This window comes from Diceros bicornis, chromosome X (genome assembly GCF_020826845.1).
Source record: "Diceros bicornis minor isolate mBicDic1 chromosome X, mDicBic1.mat.cur, whole genome shotgun sequence".
NCBI lineage: Eukaryota > Metazoa > Chordata > Mammalia > Perissodactyla > Rhinocerotidae > Diceros > Diceros bicornis.
Window position 1 is genome coordinate 119,132,639 of NC_080781.1, and position 21,218 is coordinate 119,153,856.

The 21,218-nt window shown below is 39.9% G+C and overlaps 1 protein-coding gene across 1 annotated transcript in view; it reads right to left on the reverse strand.

Annotated features, from left to right (window-relative positions):
- Positions 1-21,218, reverse strand: part of LOC131400355 (fibrous sheath-interacting protein 2-like) — an 82,758-nt gene that overhangs the window by 48,882 nt on the left and 12,658 nt on the right. Inside the window, 3 exon segments of the mRNA XM_058535110.1 lie at positions 1,312-1,448; positions 2,610-2,655; positions 4,254-4,357. Coding sequence (XP_058391093.1) covers positions 1,312-1,448; positions 2,610-2,655; positions 4,254-4,357 — 287 coding nt within the window.

A 21,218-nucleotide genomic window follows, 5' to 3' on the forward strand; every position in this document is an offset into this window, starting at 1 on the left:
TGAACACAAGGTACCAGAAGTACATTTTCTGACACTGATGGGATGGGTGAAATAAGTTGCAAAATAGTATCATACTCTATTGTAATAAAGTGGTCATGCTATTTCTCAAAATAAATTAGGTATCTGTGACCATTTGATGTACTCATATTGTCCAATATATTTTAAAGCCTCCTTTAAAAACAGATGGTCTAAATTTGTTTATTGACTTTTTTTGGTAAAGTATTTAGTATTGTTTTCCATCCATGTTACACTCAGGGGATACTTGTTTTCTGGCTCTATAGTGAGGCTGTTGAAAAAAGTAATTAATTCCTGATGTGTAACTACTAAACTATCTCAAAGTAGTTAAGACGTTTCTTTTTTCAGATACTAAGCATACTGATTAAGGATGTTGACATAGTAGCACAGAGCCCCATACACAGCAGGTGTTTCATCAATATTTGCTTATACAGAGAAGCATATTATGGCTAACATGCTACATTTGAGCAGTTATATATAATTGAGTCTGGTGCTTACTATTCATTTAACACAGGACATGGCAAATGATGCCACTTTCTACCTCAGTTGCGTAGAATTCATTTGGGAAGACTTTAGTGAATTCCCTGCCTGATGACATCTTTTTCAAACCATGTTAACTTTTTAGAACAGCTGAGCCAGTTAATACAGTGCTAATGGAGTCAAGGATGTGGATTTGATTCTTATAGTTAGCAACCCACAGAGGAATCTATGTTGTGACCAGAGGCTGCGCCCTGAATGTCTGCTGCCAACTTTCCACCATCAGATGAGTGATCACTGGTCATAAAGGGGACAGGGCGAGGCAGTATAGCTGTTTCTGCACAACCCATCAACACCAGAAGAGAAATGATTCACCAAGACCAATTTGCTGCTTCCTCTCCAGGGCACAGGTATGTACCTTGACACTCTTGAAGCTCATCATTTAGGAAGCCTATAACCTAAGGTCTAAGTGGGAACACTCAAGTTGCTTCTGGTAAATCTCTATTAAGAATTGAGGCAAATATAACAATCAAATATTAGATCTGTTTAGCACATTAAAAATCTCCAGCTCATCACTTTTCTTCTGCTGGCTTACAACTTGTTACTGCTATTCCCTACAATGACAATATGGCAACACTAACATAATTGACAGCCATGAGCACTGGAAGTATCAAGTAGCACAGGATTATTACTGTGGGTTCACATTTCAATTTTTATAAAATCTTACTATAGGTGGTTAATTTCAGGGAATAAGCCTGTTCTGAATTGTCATTTAATGAATGAAATTGTGTTATATCAATCTTGATCATAATTTCATACTTCATCTGTTCTATCTGTATCTGGCACAAAAGAAACGTTACTTGCCCCTTGTTGCAGAATATCCTGTGGAGTGTGTCTGGGGACGTGTGCCGTTTTATCAGAGACACCTGGAGCTGGAGGTGAGGTACTTTTAATTCCTAGGGAAAGAAAAGGTACGTTTAAATATGAAAAGATGATATAGTTCTCCCTGCTGGGTTGCCATAATGTCTAGAATTACCATAGTCAAGGATGTATTTATTTATTCAAGTTAAGGCAGTGTCTCCAAGTATAAGATACCTTTTTTGAAGTTCCCTGTCTACAAACTTCCAGTGGCTCACCACTGCCCTCAGGCACAAGCCTGAACTCCCTAACTTGTGGCTCTAAGTTACTTTGCCAGCTTAATCTGCCACCACTCCCCCTGCCCCAGAATGAACTGTTTTGCACTTTAGTCAGTAGGGAAGGGGGAACCACAAAGGACTTTTGAGTAGAGGAATTATATGCCCAAAGCTGTTTTGGGGGAAGATCACATTCACAGCAAAATGTAGGATAGATTAACAGGAGAAGAAGATATTGGAGGTAAATCATTGCAGTAGTTAAGGGCAGGAGTGGCATGAACGGAAAGGAAGGGAAGGTTATGAAAGAATTTAAGGAGGTAGATCGGACAGAATGTGGCAACATTTGGATGTAGAATGTAAGCAATTAGAAAGAGTCAAAGATGACTCAGGTTTTTTGCCCAGATAAAATTAGGAGGAGCCCAGAACAGGTTTTGGGGTGACTAGAAGATGATGAATTTGTTTTTGTGCATATTGGATGAGCTGCTTTTGGTTATCCAGGTGGAGATGTGCTAATGCTCTTGGTGGTGTGTGCAATATGCATGGGAATCTTTTGCAGAGACTAATAGAGACTTAACTAACCTCTAGTCCAGCCCTGGGGAGATGGGAAACAGGATGTATTTTTATGTCTGGGGAGAAAGGATGGCATAGAGGATACAGACCTTCCTAGGGAGAATTCTCTGCACTGGGACTCCCAAATCGCAGTATGTCAGGAACTTACTCTGCCTATCAGTATAGGCAGCCACAGCAGGGACTCTAACTTCCTCATGCTTTGTAAATTCCAAAGGGCCTATTCACTCAGCAATCACTCAAAAATGTGGGATACTAACATTTACAATCATGAATAATTTTTATATCTTCCTTTATCAAAATAATCACACATTTTATAATCACAAAAAAAGTATAACTTGGAAAACTATATGACAAAACTATAATTATTTAACCGAAAGATAACAGAACAATTATAAATATTGTTCTTTTTCTTACCTCCATCATTTAAAGGGTGTGATGTTTTAGTCATTTCTTTATTTTTCTGTATGGTTTAACATTCAAGAAAAAAGACATTCATTGGTAATTAAGCTTCTAAAACAGACTTTTGCTGACTCAAGAGCAATCAAATTAATACAGTATCTCCCCTCTCTCCCCATCCCCTACCTCTCTCTTAAGCTCTGCTCTCAATGCTAACACATATTATCAACCTCTGATTGGATATCACTCACAGGTACCTAAACTTAACTAGTTCAAAATGAAACTTATCATGTACTCATGTACACCCATTTTTCCAAACTTGCTCCTCCTCTGTCTTCCGTATTTTGGTTAAAGGCATAACAATGCATCCAGTGCTCCATTCTAGAAAGCTTCATGTTGTTCCATTTATTTCAGATAAGGCCAATCCGATCCAGTCTATTGCTGATGGAGCACACTGCTTGGAATTGAAATAAGATATATAATTCCTGACCTCAAGAAGTTTATCATCCAGTAGAACAGACAAATATGATACAGTAAAATGAATTCTGAGATAGAGGTAAGCCTGAGCACTATGGGAGCACAGAGAAAAGGCATCCCACTTCAAGAGAACATATACACAAAAATTAAATCATTGTCATCATCATCATCTCCCTCTCTCTGAATCCGCACATCTTTTGAGTCACCAAATTCTACATAGTCTGACTCTGAAATATCTTAAATCTATGGCCTCTAGTTCACCCTCATTGCCACTGCCTTAGTTTGGGCCGTTATTATTTTTATCTGGACTACCCCAGCAGGCTCAAGACTATCTTGCTTCCAATCTCTTCTCTCTACGTGTCTATCTCACACACTACAACCAGATTACCTTTTTAAAACCCAAATCATTCTTATTTCATATCCCTACTCAAAAATCTGCAATGGCTCCCTACTAAGGAGAGGATAAATTCATACTTCAGCAAGATATACAAAGCTCTGGCTTCAACCTACCTTTTCCATCTCCTCTCCTGCACTGCCCTGGCTTAGCTGGCTCACACTTCCATGCTTTCACCTAACACTTTAATGTCTGCCTGCAATACTGCCTCACTATATCCTCACATCTATTCATCTGGACTTCCCACTCACATTTCAAGACCTAATTCAATTAATCCTTCCTTTAATAAAGCCTTTTTATTTTTAGACTTCTCTAGGCAGGGCTAGTCTCTAAATCTGTGCTCCCACAGCATTTTGTACAGATCAAAACTCTCCTCTCATTTTACTGTTAGGACTTTTGTTTACTGTGTGTGTCTGATCCCTGGATGGTGAGTCCTCAAGAGCAGTGATGGTGTCTTTTCCATCTTTGTATCTTATGTCACCTACTTTCCCCCTTTTCCTTTCCTTCTAGCTTAGCACAGGACCTGGCCCACGGTAAGGTCTCAATAAACGTTAGCTATCATCATCTTCATCATCAAATACTTAAGTTAGTTTCTGCTAAACCACATGGTATCTTCAGCATGAAGCTGACTTAGAACTTTCTCTGCCAAGGAGAGGGTTCAGACTTGTGTAGGACCCCATTATCTCTGACCAGTCAGTACCATGCCAGTGAAGGGGATATCCCATAGAAATAAAAGTTAACCAGATAAATTAATGATCAATACAAAGCATCTGAGACATACAACCTTCTACCTTTTGTTCTCTTGTGTTACTCTGTATGTCATGTTGAGGAGGTAATGAAGTTGGTAATTTTTTGGCAAGAATCTTTACAAAACCATGAGACTGGTGAAATGATCCTAAAAGTAAATGAAACAGAAATCCTATAATTTTTAAACAACTGTATTGAAATATAATTGAAGTACGATAAACTGCACATACTTAAAACGTACCATTTGTTCAGTTTTGACATATGTATAAACCCACGAAACCATCACCACAATCAAGATAAACATTTCCATCAGCCCCAAAAGTTTCCTTGTGCTCCCTTATGGTTCATCCCTCTCTCTACCTTTGTCCCCCAGGCAACCACTGATCTGCTGTCACTATAAATTAGTTTGCATTTTCTAGAGTTTGCTATAAATGGAATCAAACAGGATGTACTCTTTTTTTTGGTGGGGGGGAGTCTGGCTTCCTTCATTCAGCATAATTAATTTTGAGATTCATCAATATTGCTGCCTCTATTAACAGTTTATTCCTTTTTATTACTGAGTAGTGTTCCATAGTATGGATGTGCTATAGTTTATCCATTTGCCCATTTAAGGGCATTTAGGTTGTTTCCAGTTTTTTGGCTATTATGAATACTGCTGCTATGAACATTGATGTACAAGTCTTTATGTGGACATATATTTTCATTTCTCTTGGGAACATACCTAGGAGTGGAATGGCTGAATCATATGGTAGATGTAAGTTTAACTTAAGTTGCCAAACTGTTTTCCACAGTGGTTGTACCATTTTACATTCCCACCTGCAGTGTCAGATGGTTCTAGTTGTTTCACATCCTTGCAAATACTTGGTATAGTCAGTTATTTAAATTCTAGCCATTTTACTGGGTGTGTAGGGGTATCTCATTGTGGTTTAATTTGTATTTCCCTAATGACTAATAACGTTAAACAGCTTTTCATGTGCTTATTTGCCATCTATATGTCTTCAGTAAAATGTTTATTCATGCCCTTTGCCCATGTTTATTAGGTTTTCACATTATATATATTACATATTTTTCTATATTTTACATTTTTTTTATAGTGACCATGCCTTCTAGATGTAGGTCTGGAGACCCATCTTTTGTTGTGCTCACTTTTGGGGCTTGACAGATGTGAAACAGCCATTATGTAACAAAGCAACTGTTTCAAAATTTTATATTATTTTCTCACTTTTGACTCCCTAAGTACAAGATCTCTGCCCTAGTCTTCCATAGGCATCCACCTGCATGGGGGTGGAGCTAGGGGAGGAGAGGTTAGAATTTTTAACAGGAGGAATACCACGATAAACACCCAGGTAATATTCAGCACCTGTCATCCAAAAATAGGATGACACAGCCAAGACAGTGTGCCTTGAAAGCCATGCAATTGTCTCAAGAATTTCCCTAAATTTTACCTTTCTTCTTATGTAGCGACAGCCTGGAATATTTAGCTCAGAAAATTCTCCCTTAGTGTACTGGAGATACCCTAGCCCACAAATAAGAGTTATCTGGGCTCAGGAAGAAGCAGGATATGACTTAAGGAAAATTGGGGAAAAAAGTCCACTCCTTTAGCAGCTCAGAGATGGTGGGAAAATGGAAAGGTGATGGGAGAGGCTGGAGAGCAAAGAAATCAGATGTGGCTTCACATTTTCCTTATTTGGGGCCTTGGTTGCTTCAGATAACATGGAGAGAAAAGAAGAACTATTGCTCTTCTCTTCCTTTAGGACTCTAGAAAGAGATCTCTGAGGCTACCTCCCCACCTCTGCTTCCTCTACTCCCCTGGAGCATGGCCCAGAAACTTTGCAATACAGTGTAGTCAGGTAGAGCAAGGCTCTCTCTGAGGTTTTGCTTTCTTTTTCTTTTTCTGTTTTAAATGTCAGCTTTATTGAGGTATAACTGACATATAAAATTGTAAGATAGTTAAAGTGGACATGGTGATGATTTGATATATACACACACTGTGAAAGGATTCCCCCCATTTAGTTAATTAACACATCCATCACCTCACATATTTATCTTTTTTTGTTACTGTTGTTGAAAACATTTAAGTTCTATTTCCTTAGCAAATTTCAATTATACAATACAGTGTTATCAACTATAGTCACCATGTTTTACATTAGACCCTCAGACCTTATTCACCTTATAGCTGAAAATTTGTTCCCTTTACCGACCTTTCCCTATTTCCCCTTGAGGTTTTGCTTTCTTGAGCCACTCCTGGTTCCCATGTGGTGTACACATGGCCCAGAAAGGGCTGAGAATCTAGCTGGGGAGCCTGCTAAGGGAAGTCACTGTGGTGGAGGTGAGAGGGCTCCACCCTGAGTGTTATGGAGCAGCCAGCCAGAAATGAGGTGGAGTGGGAAAGCCAGAGGACCCTACTAAGCCCAGTGAGACCAGATGATGATGTCACTGCACCGACAGCCGACTTCAACTGTGAATGCCAACAGGCCAAGCACTACCTCAGTGGATATAAGGGCGTCTCTCTGGAGACCAGAGGACATTTCATCCAAGCACCCTGACTTTATTTTGCCTCCATGAGGTCATGGAAGCCAGTGTTTCCCAATCTTTAATGTGCATATAAAGCACTGGGGATCTTGTGAAAACTCAGACTTTAAGTAGGTCTGGGGTGGGGCCTGAGAATCTGCATTTCTAATAAGCTCCTAGGTGATGCCTATACTGCTGACACTTAGAAGAGTAAGAACATAAGCCACACCTCTTGCCCCAGAGATCTGGACACCATTTTAGGAAAGAAGCACAAAGATGGGGAGGATCCCTGAAAGTCTCAGCAATTTTGGGGGCCCCACAAAGGCAGAATCTAGGGGAGTATGCTAGAAAAATAATGACTGAGCCAGAAAGCAAAAGGAAGGAAGACAGTTAGATCCAGCAAATAGTGCTAGGCCTACAGCTAAAGAAGCCTACTCAAGAAGTAGGCTGAAATGTTCAAATGACAACAGCTACTACTCAGTCGGGCTGCTCTAAAAGGAACAGCAGAACAAGAGTGGGCAACAGTGAAAGCACTCTCCACTGCTGCAGAAAAATATATGGCAGAATAAAATATTTCTGCCGCCAGTGAAGTGACAGAAATTATGTCAGGCCTGAAAAGTCCAAAGCCTAAGGAAGGGCGAGGTTTGGAGAAAGAGGATTGGTCAAGGTCTTGGTCCTCACTAGGTACCTAAGGCCACAGGCTTCAGATACATCAGTAGCACCTCCAACCAGCAATCTGCAAAGATGATTCTCCAAGTGAAACAAATGAGATGCAGGTAGAGCTTCCCTAGGAGGCAGAACTGCTGAGCAAGAAGTGGCAGCAGTGGCCACAGCCACCAGTGAGGCACAGGCTAAAAAAATGTCTCAGGATCTTGTTTGGGAATGGAAAAGCACAGAAATGAGATCAGGAGCAGGGGCCCTGGAGAAGACAGGGCTCTGAACTGGGCTTGCAGAGTTAGCTGCATATGTGGGCTGTCCTGCTCATAGGTGTGTGGAGGCAGTGACACGAACTGAAGAATTAGGGAGTCTAATCTGGATGGCAAGAGAGGCTGTAGCATTGTTGGCAAGCATTACTCAAAATCTGTCATTTATAACAGAGGATAGAGGATTTATCTGCATTATAAGCAGAAGAGGTGAGTACCAAATCCCAAATTCCACAAATGACTATTTTAGTATTTCTAATCATAACATTTTAATTATGTTTTTGTCTGTTGTGAAATTTCTGGTCACTGGCAGCATCATTCATTTTCTTTATCCTAGGAGAAGAAACTTAAAGAAACACAAGAAGATGTTTATTTTTAATAAATAGATGACAAAGCTATCCAAGATAGATTCTATTTATCCTTTCATGCCCAATAGGAGGAGAGCCATATGTTAATCTATTTATGGTGTTTTGGGGAGGAATTGGAGAGGATAGATTGTGGTTTGCAATGAGAGGCAATTTTGTCCCTCAGGGGACATTTGGAAATGTCTGGAGATAGTTTTGGTTGTTACAAATGGGGGTGGGGGGGGTGCTCCTGGCATCTGGTAGAGGCCAGGGATGCTGCTCAACATCCTCCAATGCACAGGACAGTCCCCACAATAAAGAATTATCCAGCCCAAATTGTCAATAGTGGCAGGATTGAGAAATCCTAGGAGAGATATGATGGGGAGGCAGAACAATCACTTTTATAACATTATCTTGTTTAGTTAAAGCTATACTTAGGGGAACAGAGTCATCTTCTGGGAAAAGGGAAAAACTCCATCCTTCCATCCTGCCCAATGAGAACATGGCTTTTTCTCTGTGTGGGGATGCAGACCAGTGTAATGACTGTGCTGGAGATCCTGCAGGCCACAGTGGCCATGACAATTCTTGGCTGGGTCTCAGAGCTTGGCAGAGGAAACCATATACATATACCTCATCTGGGAAAGAGGCGACTACAGTTCCTGTTTCTAATAGACAGAAGGATTCAAAACTGTATGTGTGCTAACTTGGTTTTCATTAGAGTTATAAGATGTGCATCCCTTGGTGTCTATGTGGTGGAAGATGACAGCCGCCTTATAGTGGTATAAGTTAATTTCATATGTGAAATAGACATCTTCATTCTCCTGTCACTTCTGCAATATTGTGAACATAAATTCTTTTATATTTTCTTTTTCAAAAAGCATTTGAAGTGGCCGCTGTTTAAGATGCCTAACTGAAACTTTCTTCCTATTGGCAGTAGAAGTTAACAGTTGAAGATGAGGGAGCAATATAGCTGCTAAAGTGATTTATTATCCCAGAGGCAGAGGTTACAGCCCCATAGTTTCACTAAACTGCATTATGAGCTTTTCTTACTGACTCCTCCTTCATAAACTTTTCATTCCTTCTTCCCTCTCCTATTGTCTATTCTTACCAGCTCATCCTTTAAAAACTTGCTCTTGCACACATTCTCTCTCAATTTTTTTAAAAAAGTCTTTTCTGCTCTCCTTTTAAAACTTCTCTTTCAATTCCTTTTCCCTCCCTCTCTCTTCCTCTTCCCTTCCCTCCCCCTTCCCTTTTTACTCCCCCACCCCATCCCATTCCATCCCATCCTATCCTCTTCTCTCTTAGTTTTACTCTCTATTTACTGGCCTACTTTAAAAAAGTTTTTCATTTCTTCTCTTTCCCTTTCTAACTCTCTATCTTTTATGTACTCACTTTTTACTGGTTTCTCCTTTTTCAAATCAGTTCTGTCTATGCATGCATGCATCTATCTATCTATCTCTTTCTCTCTCTCTCTCTCTCTCTCTATCTATCTACCTACCTATCCATCCATCCATCCATCCACCTAGCTATTTCTCCATCTTTATTGTATTGTCTTTTTTTTTATTGACTTCTACTTTTTATTTTATTTTTTGTGGGGAAGATCAGCCCTGAGCAAACATCCATGCTAATCCTCCTCTTTTTGGTGAGGAAGACCCGATCCGAGCTAACATCTATTGCCAACCCTCCTCCTTTTTTTTTTTTCCCCAAAGCCCCAGTAGATAGTTGTATGTCATAGTTGCACATCCTTCTAGTTGCTGTATGTCGGACGCAGCCTCAGCATGGCCAGAGAAGCGGTGCGTTGATGCACACCCAGGATCTGAACCCCGGGCCGCCAGTGGCGGAGCGCCCGCACTTAACCGCTAAGCCACGGGGCCGGCCCTGACTTCTACTTTTTAAAACTCCTCCCCATCGTACACAATTGTACTTGATTTTCTTAATGGCTCCTCCCTCTCACTCTCACATTGTCTTTCTCTCCTTTATTTAACACTTTTCCCTACTCACTCCTCATTTATAAATTTCTTTTTTTCTTCCTTATTTCCTACTTCTATTCCATCATCCTTCCTTCCCACCTTCCTTCCTTCCTTCCTTCCTCCCTCCCTTCCTTCCTCCTCCATCCCTTCCTACTCTCTCTTTCACTTCCACTTTCATTATTTTATTCTATTATGCACTATGTTTTCTTATCTGCTCCTCCTTTTAGAACTTATTTCATTCAGTTTCTCTCTTGCTTTCATTATTTTTTGCAGTGGCATTTCTTATTAACTCTTCCTTGTTAAAAATCTTTCTTCTTGTCTTTCCTTTTCTCTCTCTCTAACACTATCATTTTTGCAGTCTTTCTTTTCTTTCTTTTTTTTTTTGTGAGGAAGATTGGCCCTGGGCTGACATCCGTGCCCATCTTCCTCTACTTTACATGGCACACCGCCATAGCATGGATTGACAAGCGGGGCGTTGGTGCGCAGCCGGGATCCGAACCTGCGAACCCTCGGGCCGCCAAAGTGGAGCGCGTGCACCTAACCCCTATGCAACAGGGCCAGCCCCTGCAGTCTTTTCATATTCGTTCTTTTTTTTTTTACATCTCTGTCAAATTTATTATTGGCTCTTCCTTTTTAAATTTTTCTTTTTCTCTATTGTGTAAAGTCTTAGAGGCTTCTTGTTTTTAAACTTTTCTCATTTTTTGTTCTCTATTTCTTTCTTTTCTTTTCTCTCCTTCTATGCCTTTCTATATTTTTCTTTTATCTTTTTTGTACACTTCATTGTTACTGGCTCCTTCCTCCTTGTGAAACATTCTTCTTTTCTTTAGGTCTCTGACTCTCCTTTTTCCTTCTCTTTTCTCTCTCTCATTCTCATTTTTCTGTATTTTACATTTTCTTATAAATTAATCCATTTTAAACATCTTCTCTTTATTTCTTTCATATTTCCTCCTTCCTTCCTTCATTCTTTCCTTCTCTTATTTCATTTCTCTATGTCTTTTTGTTGTTCCCTCTCTGTATTTCTATTTCTCCTCTGTGCCTGTCTGCATGCCTGCCTGCCTTCCTCTCTTCCTATCCTATCCTATCCTACTGTCCTATCCTATACTATCTTACTCTACCCTGTCCTGTCCTGTCCTACCCTACCCTACCCTACCCTGCCCTGCCCATCATCTTCCCTCTTTTACTCTCTATGTACTGGCCCCTTTGAAAAATGTTTTTCATTTCTTCTTTCTCTTTCTCTTTTTCTATCTTTTATGTACTGACTTTTTTGCTGGGTTCCCCCTTATAAGTTCTCTCTATCTATCTATCTATCTATCTATCTATCTATCTATCTATCTATCTATCTATTTATCTATCTATCTATCATCTATCTATCCACCCACCAATACATCATCTATCACCTGTCTATGGTTCTATTTATATTTTATACACCTACCTATCTACCTGCCTTCCTATGAGCTGTCATTCATCCATCTATCTTATTTCACTGTAATATTTTAACTGACTTTTTAGATTTATTTCCCCCACTGTCCACAATTGTGCTTAAATTTCTTACTAGCTCCTCCTTTTCAAACCCTCTGTCTCTCACTCTCACATTCTCTTGCATTTCTTTTGTGTTTTACTCTTTCCTACAGACTCATCAATTTAAACTTCTTTCTTCCTTCCAACTTCCTCCTTTCTATCTTGCCCCTTCCTTCTTTCTTTTCTTCCTTCTTTAATAGCCTTTTTCTGTCTTTTCTAGCTCCATTTCATTCTCTGTCCTCTCTTTGTCTTTCTTTCTCTATTTCCTTCCTTCTTTCCCTCCCTCCTTCCTTTCTTCCTTCCCTCCCCTTTTCCCTCCTTCATCCCTTTATCTCTCCCTCTTTCTTGCTTTCCTGCATTCCTCCCTTCCTCCCTCTCTTCCTTCCCTCCTTCATACCTTCCATTCTTTTTTTACTGGCTCCTGTTCTTAAAGATTTTTCTTTTCATCTCTATTTCTTTTGTTCTAACTCTTTGTATATATTTTGTATGGTCTTTTGTATTGGCTTCTGCCTTTTAAAGTCCATTCCTTCCCCATCTCAGCTATCTTTCTTTATCTTACTGTCTTTTTTTATATTTTTTTTGTGAGGAAGATCAGCCCTGAGCTAACATCCATGCCAATCCTCCTCTTTTTGCTGAGGGAGACTGGCCCTGGGCTAAGATCTGTGCCCATATTCTTCCACTTTATATGGGATGCCACCAAAGCATGGCTTGACAAGCGGTGTGTCGGTGCGTGCCCGGGATCCGAACCTGGGCCACCAGCAGCAGAGAGTGCGCACTTAACCACTATGGCACGGGGCCGGCCCCCCTTACTGTCTTTTTAAAAATACTGACTTTCACTTTTTAAATCTTCTCCCCATCATACAAAATTGTACCTCATTTTCTTATGGGCCCCTTACTCTCACATTCTCTTATTCTCCTTTATTTAACTCTTTTCCCTACTGATTCATCATTTATAAACTACTTTTCTTTCTTCCTTATTTTCTACTTTCTTTCCATCATCCCTTCTTCCTCCCTCTCTCTTTCCCTTTTTCCCTCCCTCCCTTCCTTCCTTCCACCTTTCTGCCTTCATTACCAGTCTCTATGTCTCCTTCTTACTCATTTCATTCTCTCCCTCTGGATTTGTCTCTTTGTGAGCCTACACTCCTTCCTTCCTTCCTTCCTCCTTCCCTCCCTATCTCTCCCCTACCTCTTGCCTTCTTTACTTCCTCAGTTCCTCTCTTTCTTCCTACTCCTTTCCTCCCTCATTCTCTCTATTCTTCTTATACTCCTTTCTTTACTGGTTCCACTTTTAAACCTTTTTCCCTTCACTCTCTCTCGTTATCTTTTTGTGTGTGTGTGTGTGAGGAAGATTGGCCCTGAACTAACATCTGCCAATCCTCCTGTTTTTTGCTGAGGAAGACTGGCCCTGGGCTAACATCCGTTCCCATTTTCCTCTACTTTTTTATATGAGATGCCGCCACAGCTTGGCTTGACGAGCGCTGCTTCAGTGCGCGCCCAGGATCCAAACCGGGGAACCCGGGGCCGCCACAGCGAAGCGCGCGCACTTAACTGCTTGCACCACCGGGCCAGCCCCTCTCTTGTTACCTTTTAATATTATCTTTTGTACCAGGCCCTCCTTATAAAATCTTGTTTACCTACCTACCTAGTTTTCATACATCCATCCACCTTTATTTTTTTTTTAATTAATTTATTTTTTCCCCCAAAGCCTCAGTAGATAGTTGTGTGTCATAGCTGCACATCCTTCTAGTTGCTGTATGTGGGACGCGGCCTCAGCATGGCCAGAGAAGTGGTGCGTCAGTGCACGCCTGGGATCCGAACCCGGGCCGCTAGCAGCGGAGCGTGCGCACTTAACCGCTAAGCCATGGGCCGGCCCATCCACCTTTATTTTTAACTGACTTCTCTTTAGATCTCTCTGCCCTCTACTCTACCTTCCTTCCTTTCCTCCCTCCCCCTTCCTTGCTCATAACCTGTATCTTTTCTCACTCCATTTCTTTCATTGTCTCTCGTTCTCTTTTCTTTCCCTGCCTGTATGCATGCCTTCCTTCCTTCTTCTCTCTTTCCTCCCTCTTGCTTCTTCCTTCCCTCATTTCTTTCTTCCTTTCTCGTGCCTCCTTCTTTCTTATGTCCATCCATCTGCCCCACCTTCTCTCGGTTCTGTCTTCCTTCATTCATTTCTCCCTCTCTTCCTTCCTCCCTTCTTCCTCCTTTCATCCCACTTTTCTTCCTCCCTCCCTCCCCTTTCTTTCCTTCCTTCCTCTCTCCTGTCATTCTTCTTTTACTCTCTTTTTACTACTCCTCTTTTTAAACTTTTTTCTTTCCTTCTCCTCTCTTTCTTTATACATCTTTGTCCTGCCTTTACTACTGCCTTCTCCTATTTAAAATCAGTTCTTTCTGCCTTTCTATCTGCCTAGCTGGCTGGCTAGCTATACAGCTATCAACAATCATCTTTCTTTCTGTCTTGTACTGTCTTTCTTTACTGACTTCTACTTTTTAAATCTCTTGCACACCACACAACGGTACTTGATTTTCTTACTGGTCCTCCCTCATACTCGCACATTCCCTCTCCTTTATGTGACTCATTTCCCTACTGACTCATCCTGTATAAACTTTTCTTCCTTCCTTCCTTCTGCTTATTTCTTTCCTTTCTTCCTTTTGCCTTTTACTGCCTCCTTTAAAAAACTTTTTCCTTCTTTCTCATTTTCTGTTATTTTTTTGTCCTATCTACTACTGGCTTCTCCTATTTGAAATCCTATCTATCTATCTATCTATCTATCTATCTATCTATCTATCTATCTATCTATCTTCTGTCCACCTACCTACTGCCTAGCTGTCATCAATTTTCCTACCTTTATTTTACTCTATTTTTAACTGACTTGCTTTTAGATCTTTCTCTTTCTCTCTGCCTTCTTCAATTATACTTAATTTTCACAGTAACCCCTGCTTTTAAACTCCTTTCTGTGTCTCTTACTCTCTCTCACATTCTCTGTTATTTTTTATTTTATGTATTTTCCTAGTCTCATCCCTTTCAAAATTCTTTTTCTCCCTCCCTCCCTCCATCCCTTCCTTCTGTCTTTTCCTCCCTTCTTAAACTCTTTCTTACCTGCTTCTCTTTTAAACTTTTCTTCTTTCTTTCTCTGTTCTGTAATGCCTTCTATTTATGTTTACTTATACTCTGTTTTTTTTTACTGGCCTCTACTTTTCAAGTCCATTCTTTTTTTAATTTGTGTATCTCTGGATCTAACTATTTTACTGTATTTGTTAACTGACTTCATCTTTTTAGATCTCTCTCTCGCAGCCTGCATTTCACAACTGTACTTAATTTTTCATTAGCTTCTACTTTTCAAAATCCTCTCACACTCACATTTTTTCTCTTTTTATTTTACTCTATTTCCGAGGGACTCATCTCACAACTTTCTTTTTCTTTCCTGCCCCCTTTCTTCCTCTCGTCTGTCCATTTCCTTTCTTTGTTTCTTCCTTCCTTCCTCCCTCTCTTTGCCCCCTTCATATTTCCTTCCTTCTCTCGGTTCTTTCTTCTTTATTAATGTTCTTTCTCCGTTATCTCTTTCAATGCCCTTCTTCCCTCCACCTTCCTTATTCCCTTCTCACTCTTTCTCCTCCACTCCCTCCCTCCTTCTCTGTCTCTCCCTTATCCCTCTGTCCCTTTTTTCTTCCATTCTTCTTTTACGCTCTTTTTAGCGACTCCTCTTTTTAAACCTTTTTCTTTCCTTCCATTTCTCTCTCTAACTCCCTTTTTTTACTGGCTTCTGCCTGTTAATGTCCTGTCTACATGCATGTATGCATGTATGAATCTATCTATCTCCTTTCTTTTCTATCAATCATATATCTATGTTGCTTTGTACATACCCACATACCTAGCTGTCTATATAGCTATAAATCATGTATCTATGTTTATTTTACTGTCTTTTTACTGACTTCTACTTTTTAAATCGCAACCACACACAATTGTACCGATATTCTTACTGCTCCTCCCTCTCACTCTCACATACTCTCTCCTTCCTTAATTAATTTTTTCCCACAGACTCATCTCTAACTAAACTTTTTTTCTTTCATCTCTCCTCTCCCTCCCTCCCTCCCCTCCTTCCCCTTATACTTGTTAAATGGCTCCACTTAAAATTTTTTTTTCTCTCTCTCTTCTGCAGTTCTCTTTTTTGTTGTACTGCCATTTTTAGTGGCTTCTGTTTTTTAAATCTGTTCCCTATCTATCTATCTAATCTTCCCATCTTCCCATCTTCCTATCTATCTATCTATCTATCTATCTATCTATCTATCTATCTATCTAATCTTCCTATCTTCCTATCTATCTATCTATCTAATCTTCCTATCTATCTAATCTTCCTATCTATCTTTATTTTACTGTATTTGTTAACTACTTCTTTTTAGATCTCTCTCGCTCCTGTCCATGACTGTACTTAATCTTCTCACTAGCTTCTCCTTTTCAGCATCCTCTGTCTCTCCTGTTCACATTCTTTGTTACTCCTTTTCCCAGAGACTCTTCCCTTATAAACTTCTTTCTTTTGTGCCCCTTCCTTCCCTTTATCTACCCCTTCCTTCCTTCCCTTTCTTTGCTTTCTTTTACTCTCATTATATTGGCTACTTAAAATTTTTCCCCCTTTCTTCTCACTTTATTTTTTGTCCTGTTTTTACTACTGGCTTCTCCTTTTAAAAATCAGCTCTATATGTAGCTGTGTATCAATGTATGTATGTATGTGTGGATGGATGGATGGATGGATGGATGGATGGATGGATGGATGGATGGATTGATCCATCTATCTAACTTTAATGTATTTTTAGACTGACTTCTTTTTTAGATTGCTCTTTTGCTCCGTGTCCTTCACACTGTACTTAATTTTCTTACTAGTTTCTCCTTTTCAAACTTCTCTTTGACATTGTCTCTCCTTTGTTATTTTAGTACTTTTTCTAGCCTCATTCATCCCTTTTAAACTTCTCTTCCCCTGCCTTTTCCCTTCTTCCTTCCCACCCTCCTTCTCTCTTTCCTTTTACTGGCTCTTCATTTTGAAACTTTTTTCTTTCCGACTCTCTGTTTTATAGCTCTCTCTCCCTTTCTTGGATGTATTGCCTATTTTATTGGCTTCTACTTAGTCTGTCCTTCCTTCCTCCCTCCCTCCCTCTCTCTGTTTTTATATCTATATACCTACATACATAGCTACACACATAGCTTCCTGCTTACCCAGCTACCTATTCAGCTGTCAATCATCTATCTTTCTATCTTCATTTTGCTATCTTTTTGTACTGACTTTTACTTTTTAAAATTCTCCCCCGCCCCACACAATTACACTTAATTTCCTTACTGCATCCTCCTTTCCAAACTCATTTCTCTCTCACTCTCTCTCCTTGTTTATGTAATTCTTTTGTCCCCAACTCATCCTTTATAAACTCATTTCCTCCCTCTCACCATCCCTTCTTCCTAGACTTTTTTTGACAGACCTCTCTTTTTAAATTTTTTCTTTCCTTCTGTCTTCTGTAACTCTCTTTCTTCTTTCGTATTGCTTTTAAATGACTTCTTCTCTTAAGGTCCATTCTTTCTTTCTACCTATCTATCCACCTTCATTTTACTTTACTTTTAACTTAATTTTACTTTTCAACTATCCCCCACCCTCCACAATTGTACTTGATCTTCTTACCTGCTTTTCTTTTCAAACTCCTCCATTCTCACTCTCATTCTTTTGATGTTTCTGTTTCCTACCCACTAGTCTGTTGTAAACTTTACTTTCTATCTTTTTCATTCTTTGTTCCTTTGTTCTTTTATTCTCTTTCTCTCTTTCTTGATCCCTTTCTTTTCCCCTTTGTCCTTCTCTGCCTTCCTGACTTCCTTTCTTCCCTTTCTCTTTCCTTTTTCCTTATACTGTTTTTTTACTTGTTCCTCTTTTTAAAACTATCTATCTATCATCTACCAACACACTAACGCAGCTGTCTAGCTATCTGGCTATCAATCATTATTTAGCTTTATTTTACTGCATTTTTTAACTAATATCTACTTTTTATATCACATACACACAAAAGTGTATGATTTTCTTGTGGACTACTCTTTTCAAACGCCTCCTCACCCTCACTCGCATATTCATCTCTTTTTATTTTCTTCTTTTACTTACTGACTCATCCTTTTAAAGATCAATTTATTTCATTTTTTTCTCTACGTCTTTCTTTAATTCTCTTTCTGCCTTAACAGTCATGCACTGCATAATGACGTTTCAATCAATGACGGACAGCATATGTGATGGTGGTCCTCTAAGATTAGTACCATATAGCCTAGGTGTGTGTGAGGCTATACCATCTAGGTTTGTGTCAGTACTGTAGGGAAGGAAGAAATTTTCCTCTACTCTCCTAGATTCTCCTGGCTGGTCTAAGAATTAAAGTGACATGAGACAGATTAACAGGAGAAAAACAAAGTTTAATAACCTGTATACACAGGAGAAACCCAGGAAAACTGTCACTCACCAAAATGGCTGAAGCCACTGCCTTAAATGCCATCCTCAGCTAAAGACAAAAGAAGATGTTGGGGGTGGGGAGAGTCAGGGATTTCAAAGGGAAGGAAGGCAATTCACAGGTAGGTGAAAAGGAGCAAACAAGTGTTTGGCCACACAGAAACAGAAGAACACAAAGGGGAGCCCAACAAACAGGTTTTTCTAAGTTCCTCCCTGTCTACCACCTGGTTCATGTAATGCTAAGGTGATAGCTGGCTTCCTGAAACAGATTTTTTGCTGAATTCTTTTAGGCGGTTAAGGGGGAGGTAAGGAGAAAAACTTTCTGAGTCTTTTGTTTCTTAAAAACAATCAGCCTAAGATAATCTCATGTTAAAGAGACACATTTTGGGGTGGTAAATTTTGTTCTCCTTCAGTACACTCTATGATGTTCATACAATGATTAAATCGCCTAAGGATCCATTTCTCGGAATGTATCCCTGTTAATCAATGCATGACTGTATACTGTCAACTTCCTTATCTCCTTCCTTCATCCCTGTCCATTCTCTCCCCTCTCCCTCCATCCTTTCCCTTCCCAAATTTTCCCTCCCTCTCCCTTTCCTTCCTCTCTTCTTGCTTCCCTTCCTTCCTACCCTCTTTCCCTTCCTCTCTCCCTTCCTCTTTCCTTCTTAAAACTTTTTTTCCTGTCTAAACTTCTCTCTCTCTTTTTCTCCCCCTCTCTCTCCCTCCCTCATACTGTCTTTTTTACTGGATTGTCCTTTTAAAGTTCTATCTACCTATATGTCTACCAATCTACTTACCTATCTTCCTAGGTACTTATCAATCATCTATCTTCATTTTACTGTATTTTTATTGACTTAAAAAATCTGTCTTTCTCCTCTCCTTTCCCAACTGTACATGAGTCTTATACTTTTAAACCTCTTCCTTCCTAATTCGCTTCCTCTATTCTCTTCTATGTCTCTTTAGCTCTCCTTTCTTTCACTGTCTCTCTTCTTTGCCTGCTTGCATGCCTGCCCCCTCCTTTCACTCCTGTCTCCCCCCAACCTTACATTCTTCACTCACCCCTTTCTCTCATTCCTCTCTCCCTCTTTCCCTCCTTCTGCCTTTCCTGTCTATTTTCCTGACTTCTGTTTTTAATTTTTTAAATGTCTGTCTAGTCTGTCTGTCTACCTACAGACCTACCTATCAATCATCTATATATCTATCTTTAATGTTCTTTTTATTTATTTATTTATTTTTGGAGAGGAAGATTGGCCCTGAGCTAACATCCATGCCCAGCCTCCTCTATTTTGTATATGGGACACCGCCACAGCATGGCTTGATGAGCGGCGTGTCAGTCTGTGCCTGGGATCCGAACCTGCGAACCCTGGGCTGCCGCAGCAGAGTGTGCAAATTTAACCACTACGCCACCGGGCAGCCCCCTGACTTCTTTTTAAATCCGCCCCACCCCCCCATAGTGGCCTGATTTTCTTACTGGCTCCTCCTTTTCAATCTCCTCTCCCTATTTCTATCACTCTCATTCACTTTGTCTCCTTTATTTTACTCCTTTTTCTACTTACTCATAGCATTTAAACTCATTTTGTTTTGTCTCTTCCTTCCCTTCCTTCTTTATTCCCCGTGTCTCTTTCTCACTCCCTTTCTTTAACACTCTGTATTTCTGTTTTCTCCACCTGCATGTATGCACGCATCTTGTCTTCCTTTTTTTTTTTTTGTGAGGAAGATTAGCCCTGAGCTAAAATCTGTTGACAATCCTCCTCTTTTTTTTGCTGAGGAAGATTGGCCCTGGGCTCACATCCGTGCCCATCTTCCTCCACTTTATACGGGACGCTGCCACAGCATGCCATGACAAGCAGTGCGTCAGTCTGCACCCAGGATCCGAACCTGCAAACCCTGGGCCACCAAAGTGGAGCACATTAACTTAACCACTACGCCACCAGGCCGGGCCCTTGTCCTTCCTTCTTTGCTTGATTTTACTGTATTTTTACAACCATCTATTTTTATACTTGTTTCCTTCTTTCTCTTTTAATCCTATCTTTTTCTATTGTCTTTTTTACTGGCTTCTTCTTAGATTCTGATCTATTATCTATCTATTGTCTATCTATCTGTTATCTATCTATATCTATCTATCTATCTATCTATCTATCTATCTATCTATCTACCTTTTACTGTGTTCTTCAATGACTTCTACTCTTTAAATCTCTCACCCCCACAATTGTAGTTGAATTTGTTACTGGCTCCATCTTTTCAAACTCCCCTCTCTGACTCTCAAATTCTTTCTCCTTTATTTTACTTTTTCCTACTGACTTATCCTTTTTAAAGTTGCCTGCCTGCCTTCCATCCCTCCCTCCCCCCGCCCTGCTCCTTCCCACCTTCTTTTATTCCTTTTGTTTCTGGCTCCTGCTTTTAATTTTTTTGCTCTATTTTTCTTGTACTTTTTTTTAACCTTTTTATTGGTACTTCCTTTTATAGTCTGTTCCGTCCATCTGTCTGTCTAATTTATCTACCTAATTTATCTACCATCTATCGTTCTATCTATATTTTAGGGTTTGTTAAAAAAATGATTGCTTTTAATCTTTGAATCTCTTTGACATCCACAGACAACAGTACTTGAGTTTCTTACTGGTTCCTCCTTTTCGAACACCTTTCTCATTCTCATTTAATCTCTTTTCCTTTATTTTACTTTTTGTATTGACTTGTCCTTTTTTCCTTCTTTTTTCTCATTCACTGTTTCTTTCTATTTCCCTTCTTCTCTTCCTCCCTCCCTTCCTTCATTCTCTTTGTATATGTCTATTGCTCCCTTTCTTTCACTGTCTTTTTTACTTTGCCCACCTATCTTCCATCCTTCCTCTTCTCCATCCTTCCTTTCTTCTTTCTTTCCATTCTTCTTTTCTCTCTCATTTACCCATCCTCTCTTCAACCTTTTCTTCCCTCCTCCCTCCCTACTTCCTTCCTTTCTGCCTGCCTGCCTTCCATTCTTCTTCTACTCAATTTTTACTGGCTCCTCTACTTAAACTTTTTATTCTTTCTTTCTTTCTTTTGAACTCTATTTTGTACTGTCTTTATTGCTGGCTACTCCTTTTAAAAGTCCTTTTTCTTCTTCCTTCCTTCCTTCCTTCCTTCCTTCCTTCCTTCCTTCCTTCCTCCCTCCCTCCCTCCCTCCCTTCCTTCCTTCCCTCCTTCCCTCCTTCCCTCCTTCCTTCCTTCATCTATCTATCTATCTATCTATCTATCTATCTATCTATCTATCTATCTATCTCTACATACCTGCATCCATCTATCATC